At 41.0% G+C, this 10,419-nt stretch overlaps 1 protein-coding gene across 1 annotated transcript; it reads left to right on the forward strand.

Moving 5' to 3' along the window:
* Positions 1-726: 726 nt before the first annotated feature.
* On the forward strand, positions 727-9,741 carry LOC138145799 (keratin, type I cuticular Ha1-like). Its single transcript, XM_069067397.1, has 7 exons — positions 727-1,074; positions 3,618-3,700; positions 4,319-4,475; positions 6,591-6,752; positions 6,864-6,989; positions 7,890-8,110; positions 9,251-9,741. The coding sequence occupies exons 1-7, from the start codon at positions 727-729 to the stop codon at positions 9,387-9,389; spliced, it is 1,236 nt and encodes a 411-aa protein (XP_068923498.1). The 3' UTR covers positions 9,390-9,741.
* Positions 9,742-10,419: the final 678 nt, after the last annotated feature.

The following is a 10,419-nucleotide window of genomic DNA, read 5'->3' on the forward strand; positions in this document are numbered from 1 at the left end:
AATGGCAGAGCCAAGACTCCAATTGAGGTGCCATGATTCCAAGTCCAGTGTTCTTCTTTCTACTTCATTGCCCTTCCTCAAGATATAGCTTCCTGCCTGACCTTGCCTGGAGGCAGAGAGAGGGACTAGATGACCTCAAGAACTCATTTGGTCTTGGGATACAGTAATTTCCCCACTAGTGCATTCTAGTCTCTAGTTAAGCTTTCTCAATAGCTTCATCTCAAAGACTCTTCCAAGTTTCAACCTGACAATGCTTTAACTTCTTAAAATGGAAAACAAGAGTCAAGGGAGGTCAGCCCAGAGTCTATATATGGTGGAGTATAAAGCCAGAGGTTCTGACCCCAGTCACTGGGGACACCATGAGACAGAACTGTCCCTCAGGGTCCCCACACCCAGTGAATAAGGGGAAGTGATGGGTTGGCCACTTTGAAGATGAACCATAAAGCTCTTACTTCACTAACAAGTGCAATTGGTGAGGAGTCCTGACTTAGCAAGAAGCCTAAGTAAAACATTTTATGAGGTGAAGGACTCTTCTGAGGTCATTAAATAACAGACTGAGAAGTGCTTCAGAAACATTGCTAAAGGAGAAAAAAGGGGAAAATGCTATATACTGTAACCACACCCACTGAAGAAAGAATATAAGATGAGCCTGGAATAGGAAGGGGATTCATACAATAGGAAACAAGCAGACTTTGCGGCTCATCCGGGGACATTGCTGAGTTCATCATGCCTTACAACTGCTGCCTGCCTAGCATCAGCTGCCGCACCAGCTGTTCCTCCAGGCCCTGCCTGCCTCCCAGCTGCCACGGCTGCACCCTCCCTGGGGCCTGCAACATCCCTGCCAATGTGGGCACCTGTGGCTGGTTCTGTGAGGGCTCTTTCAATGGCAAGGAGAAGGAGACCATGCAGTTCCTGAATGACCGCCTGGCCAACTACCTGGAGAAGGTGCGCCAGCTGGAGAGGGAGAATGCCGAGCTGGAGAGTAGGATCCGAGAGTGGTGCCAACAGCAGGTCCCCTACGTGTGCCCAGACTACCAGTCTTACTTCAGGATCATTGAGGAGCTCCAGCAAAAAGTGAGTCAGATATAGGCATCTTAACTAATTCATGCATCAGTGGTATGGAGAAGGAAGGCAGAATTATCCAAAGAACTGCATGTAAGAGACTTTGAGGAAAGCTTTGGGGGTACTGGGAAAAGCAGGTAGGGTCAATACCGTCAAGAGAATGGCCCATGGTCTTAAATTATAGTCAGGTGTGTTATCTCAATTAAAAATCTTGAGGAACTTTTACTCTTTCTTGGCCCAGCGTTACCTTCTGAATTTTACAGCAGTTTCATTAATAAAAGGAGATCAAAGTCAGTGGCACCTGAATGAAGACCTAAATAATCCATCCCCTGTAAATTATCAGTTATCCTTTAAGATGTACTAGATAATGGATTCTTAACTGGAGTCCTATGAATTTGTTTTATTAGTATTTTGCTTAATACATTTAAATATAATTGGTAAGTAGGGGGAAGGGGATAAGAGGGGGGATGATAGAAGGGAGGGCAGATTGGGGGAGACGGTAGTTAGAAGCAAACATTTTTGAAAAAAGGGACAGGGTCAAAGTAGAAAATAGAATAAGTGGGGGGCAGGATAGGATGGAGGGAAATATAGTTAGCCTTTAATAATATGTAAATGTAAATGTTTTGTGTAACTACAAATGTACAACCTATATTGGATTGCTTGTCTTCCCAGTGGAGGTGAGTGAGGAAGGAAGAAGGGAAAGAATCTGGAAATCAAAGTTTTATAAAGAAATGTTTAAAAAATGTTTTGTTTACATGCAACTGAGAAATAGGATATACAGGCACTGGGGTATAGAAATCTATCTTGCCCTACTAGAAAGTTGGGGGGGGGAATGGGGGAAGATATAAGAGGGAACAAATTGGGGGAAGGGGTATTCAGTAGGCTTGCTATATTGGGGTGGGGTAAGGGAAAGATGGAGAGAAAATTTGTAACTCAAAATCCTGTGGAAATGAATGTTGAAAACTAAAAATAAACAAATAACACAACACAATAAATATAATTGGTGTCCCTAGTAATCCTATGTATTTTATTTTATGCACTTAAGAACATTATTCAAGAACAGGTTCATTAGAGTTCCAAAGTGGGTCATGGAACAGAAAAGTTTCAGAACCACAGCTTTAGCTAAATTGAGGGTCTGTAGCTCCATTGTAGCTGATGTGCATGAACTTTAAAGTGGGTAAAGCATGGTGTAGACATTTGATCCTTGCAATATCCCTGGGAGATACTACAAACACTATTATCTCCATTTATAAGATAAGGAAACTAGGTTTCAGAGTGACTAAATGACTTTCTAATGTTGCATAACTAAAAGGGTCAGGAGTGGGTTTCAAACTTGGATCTTTCTTCAAGATCAGTCATTAATACGGTTTTCGATAATTAGTCACTTAACTCTTCTGCGTCTCAGTTTCCTTCTCTGAAAAGTTAGGAAGGTGGACTAGATGACCTTCAAGGCTTTTTCCAGCCCTAAATCTTTCATTCTATGATGATCTTTCCACTATGCAACACTTCCCTTTAATGTGTCCTATCTTCTTCAGAGGTCCTGCTTCCTTTAATCACTTGCATGGGTGGGTAAGGGGCAGACTTTTCTCCTTAGGAGGCAGAAACGAATGATAGAAAACATGAAGTTTAAGTGTTATCCAAAGTTACATTTATGAGGTTGGATATATGAGATTGGAGGTAACCTAATGAGAGACAGAGAGAGAGAGACAGAGACAGAGACAGAGAGAGAGAATGATTAAAGGGTCCATTTCCACCTGCCTGATATTTTTACGAAAGCTTCAGTTCTGAATCTGCAGAATTGTAATAGGGGACTGGCTAAGTTGAGTCCTAGTAAATATGAGTAACATAGGCTGCCTATGCCACCCCAAGTGGGAGTTGGAGCTTGAGCTTGTGCAGGTATTCTGTAACAGATACGGTCTACTAAAGGTGTGACAAAGAGATGAACTTTTGATTGGCTACTATGATGGCCCTAGTGTGTGTTCAACAAGCACTAACTATCAGAGTGAGTTTTCTTTATTCTCCCTGGTGGTAAAAGAGTGAGAGAGACCTGCTGTAAGCCTTTGGATGGGAAAAGGACCTGAGTCCTCTGCTGGATTTGGAAAAAGATTTAGAGATAATCTAATCTCATCTCCTCATCATGGAGCTGAAAACAAAAGACTCGAAAAGTTAAGAAACATGCTCACAATCACAGAACTAGCTAGTGGCAAAGTCAGGAATAGAACACAGTGTTCCAGACTCTCAGTGAAGCATCCCCTTTCCTTCCTATCATATGGCTCCTATATTGAAGCTGAATAACCAATCAATCAATAGAATATTTATTAAGTACCTACTATGTGCAAGGCACTGTGCTAAGCATTGGGGATTCAAAAGACAGTTCCTTAAGGAGTTTACAATCTAATGGATTATGAAAAACAGAGCATTTGCACTGGAAATGTGGCATTATCATCCTCATCTTTTATGCAAATGACAAGAGTACAACAGTTGATTTATTTTGCTTCAAGAAACAAAGTATTATTTCTAAGCATAATTCAGTTTGCAATCATTCATTCCTTCAGATCCTGTGCACCAAGGCAGAGAATACTAGACTGGTGGTGCAGATTGACAATGCCAAGCTGGCTGCTGATGACTTCAGAACCAAGTAAGAACTTTTGAACAATATGCTTTACCCATCAACAAAATGAATGATTTCAACATGTAGTGACTTACCCATCCCTAGTAGTATTCAAACAGAAACAGGATGGTTGATTCCTGCTGAGAGTTTTAAATCCGGGGTCTATACACTTCCTTCAAAAATTTTTTTGATACTTGGTTTCCTTCATAATCTTATACATTTTATTTTAAGCATTTAAAAACGTGATCGCTAAGTTCTGATTAGTGAGAATAATGAATCCTTTGTAAAGTGGTCAAATTATCCAAATTCACTTTGCACATTTCCATCAGGCTTAAACCAATTACCATATTTTACATAATTATAGCTTTGGATAGTGGGAATTTGAGAGCTGTTTATGAGATTCATTATTCACACTAATTGGGATGAAGCTGCATTCTAAGAAGGGGGTATATTGGCTTTACCAGATTGCCAAAGGGATCTACAACCCTCAAAAGTTGAAGATTTCTTAGCCTAGGGGGATCTCTAGTATTTTCTGACTCTATGATCCCATGAGATCTAGAAGACTGGTTTGTGAGATATGGGGACTTTCTCTTTGTGTTTTTGCCTTTTTTTGCATGTTCTTTGACCTCTTGTCACATTTTAAAGGTACCAGACTGAATTGTCCCTGCGCCAACTGGTAGAGGCTGACATCAATGGCCTGCGCAGGATCCTGGATGGGCTGACCCTCTGCAAGTCTGACCTAGAGGCTAAGGTGGAGTCCCTGAAGGAGGAGCTGCTCTGTCTTAAACAGAACCATGAGCAGGTAAGGGAAAAATCTCTAGACCTGTGTCTTGTCTAGTGAAAAGGGGTCTGACAATTCAGACCATATGGGGGAAGAAGGAAATGTATTTGCTATGCCCAAGAAAGTTAATATTTCTTGCCCAAGAAATCAACTTTGCTTTAGTCAATCAGTCAATAAACATTTATTAAGCACCTATGTACCAGTCACTGTATTAAGTTCTAGGGATACAAAGAAAGGAAAAAGACAGTGGGTGCCCTTGAGGAGCTCATTAGAGAATGATTAATCCACTCTTCTCTGTTGGCATAAAGGCATGTGGTCATGAAATGCAATTGGTTAAAGCATTCCTGGTAGTTTCATTGTACCCATTAAACTTAGCATCAGCACCAATTCAGAAACCAGCTAGACACCTTTGAGGAGCAGGAGACAGCCAGATATTTCACACCATAACCAACCTGAATGTAGTAATCATGGAATCTTGGTCCAAAAGTCCCTGGCTGAAAATTGGGTATGGGGTGTTGTAAATAAAAGAAACTAGAATCATTCACAAGTCACACAGGAGGCAGTCAATAAATGTTTGCAACTGAAGGCAATAATTATAGCTCACACTGTTAAGTCCTGTATAATTGGCAAAGTGTTTGATATTTGAAAGATGGGTACTACAGGTATTATTGACCCCATTTTACAGTTGAAGAAATCAAAGTTCAGAGAATTATCCAGGATTAGTTATACTACGAGAATTTATTAATTGAATACTATGAGTCAGGAAAGGCAGCTAGGTGGCACGGTGGACAGAGAGCCAGGCCTGGGGGTCAGGAAGAGCTAAGTTTGAAACTAGCTTTAGACATTTACTAGCTGCATAACCTTGGGCAAATCACTTAACCCTGTTTACCTTGGTTTCTTTATCTGTAAAATGAGCTGGAGAGGGAGATAGCAAGCCATTTATTCTAGTACCTTTGCCAAGAAAGCCCCAAATGGGGTCATGAAGAGTTGGACATGACTGAAAAACAGGTGAACAGTAATAAAAATGTGTCAGGTTAATAAAAATGTTAAGTTCTGGTAACACAAGGAAAGGCAAAAACATAGTCCTTAACATGAAGGAACTTATATTCTAATGTAAGTATATATGTACAAGATTTATACAGAATGGGTAGGAGGCAATCTGAAAGGGGTCCTCATAAATCTGCTTATGGTCCAAAGCAAGTTTTGAACCCAGATCTCCCCTGACTATAGGCCTGGTAAGTGTTATTTTTCTATTAGGACTCTGATAATTTATAGATGATCATGGTCCTGAGGATGGTGATAGTGACAAAAACTATCTTTATTCCTTTTTTAAATAAGGAAGAATAGGAGGAAAAGCTACCAAACTCCAGGAGACAGTAAATGCTGAAGGAAAAACTGGAATAAATGGGAAATCATTAATTCTGTTTTTTAAAATCTCCTTAGAAGAGGTATGATATAAGGGATAGAAAGCCAGTCTTAGCCCCAGGAAGACCAAGGTTCAAGTTTTATCTTCAACACATACTAAGTGTCCTTGGGCAAGTGACCTAGTGGCTTGTAGTCAGTAAGTGCCAGTGGAGGGACTTGTACCCAGTAGACAAGTCACTTAGTGATCACTTGGTGCTCCAGGAAAGTCTTGTAGAACATAAGTTGAAGACCAGCTGCTGACCTGTAAGGGTAGAAGGAATTTCATTACTTGGGAAATCCCTACACTGATGAAATCATAGGGTCAGTCCCTATCCCTATCTTTCTCCAGGAGACATGTAGATGCTGGTATAGTGGGTAGAATGCTGAAGTTAGAAAGGGTTGAATTAAAATCCTGCCTTAGATACTTACTAGCTGTGTAACCCTGGGAAAGTGATTTAACCCATTTGTCTCTTATCCATAACCCATCTTTCCATCTGTAAAATGGGGGTCATTAATAGCATCCATCTTGTAGGGTTGTTGTGTGGATTATTGTGTGATGTTGTAAATGCTAACTATTAGTATTTTTCTCAAGCTCTATGTCCCGAAAGAGCTGAAAAACTTAATTACTGATTCAAGGGAAAAAACTTAATGTGTTTTCTAATGATGCTCCCACAAGAGACTTTATGAGCAGATTCATTCCTGCTGGGTTCCTCCCTCCTTTTTCTTACACAGGAAGTCAACACCCTGAGATGCCAGATTGGAGAAAGACTCAATGTGGAGGTGGACGCTGCCCCAACTGTGGACCTGAACAGGATCCTGAATGAGACCCGGTGTCAGTATGAGGCGGTGGTGGAGAACAACCGCAGAGATGTCGAGGAATGGTTCACCACTCAGGTGAGGTTCTGCTTCCCCTTTTCTGACTCACCAGAATGTCAGGCAGTGCTGGTCATCCCCTCCACCGACTGCCTTACCACGCTCCCTGACCGAGACTGATTTCTTTTTCAGACAGAAGAACTGAACAAGCAGGTGGTATCCAGCTCTGAACAGCTGCAGAACTGCCAGGCAGAGATCATCGAGTTGAGGCGAACCGTCAACGCCCTGGAGATTGAGCTGCAGGCCCAGCACAACCTGGTGGGTTGCCCATCGGCTCTGAGTTCACCTTGTGGTTCCAGATGAAACAATAAATTAATCAATGAATCCACAAGCATTTATTAAGCACCTCTAATTCACCAGGCATTCTGCTAGGTGCTGGGGATAAAAAAAAAAAAGACAAAGAATGAAATAGTTCCTTCTCTCAAGTAGCTTACATTCTATTATAGGAGATAACATGTACATATATAAGTAGATAAAAAGGTAATATATTTTTGAGGAAGGGAAGATGGTAGCAATTGGAGGGGATTGGGAAAGACTTCTTATAGAACAGAGAACTTGGCCTGGGAATAGATTTTAAGGATCTTTGAACTTAGATGGGGAAAAAAACCACATTTTAATTTTCATTCACCTCTAACTTTATCATTTTCTTCAATTATTTAAAGACCTGGTTTTGGAAAAGGGTCCATAGGCACATGCAAAATTTAAGAATCCTGGTAGAAAAGGTTGGGCTTGAGTTGAGTCTTGAAGGATGCTAGGAATTTTAAGAGGTATAGATGAGGAGGGATTGTATTCCTCTGGCAAAGGGGACAGCTGGATGGAGTATCATGTGTCAAGACAGCAAAAAGAACAGGTTGGCTGGATCAGAATACTGTTGATTATTGGGTAATAAGGCTGAAGCAGTGGTGTGGGCCAGGTTGTGAAGGGCATTAAATCCCAAAGAGAATGAGCTTGTATTTGATCCTAAAGAGAATGGAGAGACACTGGATGGATGAAGATAGAAGTATAAATAATGTTAACAGGTAGATGTCTGGATTATTCTTATTTCTCATGATTATGAGGTGACTGAGAAACTTATGGAGACATTCTTAGAAGTATCTTACACAGCCTTGAAAAAAAAAGTGACACTTCTGACATTTTTTTTTCTCTCCTCCATCACAGAGAAATTCGCTTGAAAACACCCTGACAGAAACTGAAGCTCGTTACAGCTCCCAGCTGTCCCAGGTACAGTGTATGATCACCAATGTGGAGTCCCAGTTGGCTGAGATCCGCGGTGACCTGGAGAGGCAGAACCAAGAGTACCAGGTGCTTCTGGATGTCAGAGCGCGGCTAGAGTGTGAGATCTCCACATACCGTGGTCTGTTGGAGAGTGAAGACTGCAAGTAAGTCACCCTGGGGATTTGGTGCAAAGCCACATGTTTGTCTTTTCCAAATTCTGAGGGTTTTATAACCAACATATAGTATGCAACCAAAAGAGCAGGAAATTTGTTACCAAAGCTTGAAAATACTAATCTGTCTGCACGGACCTTCATTATGTTGTTGGGAGCAAATATCCACATTATTTGCCCTCTTCTCCCAATTTAGTTAATTAAAAAAAATGCCCTTGTCATTCACTGTGGTGAAGGTATTTTCTCTTCCTGTAAAAAATAACAATTTTGGTTGTCTTTATCATTGAGAGGTGCCATTATAAGCTATAGATGATAAAACCCTGGACTTGGAATCAACAAGACTTGGGATTAAATACTGCTTTAGAGACACTTATTAGCGGGGTGATCATGGGCCAATCACTCAAACTTTCTGTGCCTTGATTTTCTCATCTGTAAAATGAGAAATTTGAAGTTAATAACTTCTAAAGTCTCTTCCAGATTTAGAACCATGTGATAAGTCTCATGATTTCATTTGCATAAGGGCCTCCTGGGGAGGAAATTCCTCTACCAATGCAAGTCAACACCTTCTTGGCATTTTATTGTCTTAGAGGGTTGCTTTGAGCACTGAGAAGTTAAGTGACTTTGTCCAGGGTCACCCAGGCAGTATATACTAGAAACAGGAATTTAACTTAGGTCTTCTAAATTTTAAGACCAGCTCTCTTAACTGAAGTTATAATGGGAGTTTAATGCATACCTAAACTGCATAAAATAGTATCTTCCAAGTGAGTGATGCCATCTTAGGTAACCAGGCATGTGCCAAAGCCCCACTACACAGGGTAAACAGTAAATCTAGTAAAAAAAAAAGTCTGGATTATCAGTGCTATGCCTTGATTTTTCTAGGACAAACACTGAATAGACTCTTGACTACATATATATATATATATGTATATATATATACACACACACACATATATTAGTAGAAAAGGTTGGGCTTGAGTTGTCTTGAACATTGTTGGGAATCATATATATATACATATACAAATATGTATATATGTATGTATGTATAGTCTTTTCTGATTGTGTTACTGTCCACAATATACTTGTCAGTGAGAAAATGATCCTCATATTTACATTTCCATGGTTTTGTCTCCCCAGGCTTCCCTGCAATCCCTGTGCTACCACCAATGCCTGCAGCAAGCCCATTGGCCCCTGCCCAGTCAGCAATCCTTGTGCCCCCTGTACACCTTGCTTCCCTCGATCTCGCTGTGGTCCTTGTAATTCCTTTGTGCGCTAAACTTCCCAGCATCCCTCAGAGGGTGAAGGATAGAGGGCCATTTGTTTCCAACCTTTGGGTCAACCTCTTTCTCTCCCAGTGATTGTATCCTGTTAAATAGAAAAGACCAGGGAAAGAATAGGAAGAAATACACACAGTTTCTTGTAAATGTAGTCAGGGATTTCAGGGGGCTAGGATTTGCTGATTCTACACATCCAAGTCCTGCGTTCTCAGAGTTCTTTGATCTTCAGATATTCGAACATGTTTCCCTTCAGGAAGTGTGACTTACTGGCTCCTACGGTCCTCTCTGCTGCTTCAACCTCTCCTTCTGTCCTTGTAGTTCCCTTTTCATCTTCCTAATAAACTTCTACCCTTGCAAAGCACTGATGGTTCTCATGTATATTCATTCCTTCCAAAGTGTGTGATGTTTGTATTTCATTAAAAACCACTTGAAAGCAGAGGCTTACTCACTACTCTGGGTCTATAAGCAGCCACCATCATGAATAACACTCATTAACAGGACAGGCTACAAGACACTGTGCCTTAGGCCCTGCGTGGAACAGGCAGGAAACTCCCTGATCTGAACAGGACACGTACTTCAGTGCTTGCTAAGAAGCACTGGTCACAGTTTCTAGACGAGCCCTTTGTTTTCTCCTCCACTCTGAGCACACCTGCAAGGAGCCTCTGGAATGCCAGTCAAATAGACAACAGATGTTAACAATCACTCCTACCATCATTGTTGTTGTTTGGTGGTTTTCAGTCATATCTGACTCTGTCACACCATATGGGATTTTCTTGGCAGAGATACTAGAATGGTTTTTTATTGCCTTCTCCAATCTATTTTATAGATGAGCAAACTGAGGCAAATGGGGTTAAGTGACTTTCCCAGGGTCACACAACTTGCAAGTGTCTGAGGCCAGATTTGAAATCAGGATGATGAATATTCCTGACTCTAGGTTCAGCACTTTATCCACTGTACCACCTAACTGTCCAGATGAGTGGAGCCCCTTCATAGTAGTCTCCATGGGAAGCTAGACACTTATTCCAAGAT

The sequence above is a fragment of the Petaurus breviceps genome, unplaced genomic scaffold (genome assembly GCF_028583685.1).
Source record: "Petaurus breviceps papuanus isolate PSGF00001 unplaced genomic scaffold, PetGlider_PUasm1.0 90750, whole genome shotgun sequence".
Taxonomy (NCBI): Eukaryota; Metazoa; Chordata; class Mammalia; order Diprotodontia; family Petauridae; genus Petaurus; species Petaurus breviceps.

Bases quoted from the DNA above. Each gene is read 5' to 3' on its own strand.
- LOC138145799 (XM_069067397.1), top strand. From the start codon at position 727: ATGCCTTACAACTGCTGCCTGCCTAGCATCAGCTGCCGCACCAGCTGT. The intron at 6,990-7,889 runs GTGGGTTGCCCA...CCTCCATCACAG, and splicing joins TGCAGGCCCAGCACAACCTG to AGAAATTCGCTTGAAAACAC. The intron at 8,111-9,250 runs GTAAGTCACCCT...TTGTCTCCCCAG, and splicing joins TTGGAGAGTGAAGACTGCAA to GCTTCCCTGCAATCCCTGTG.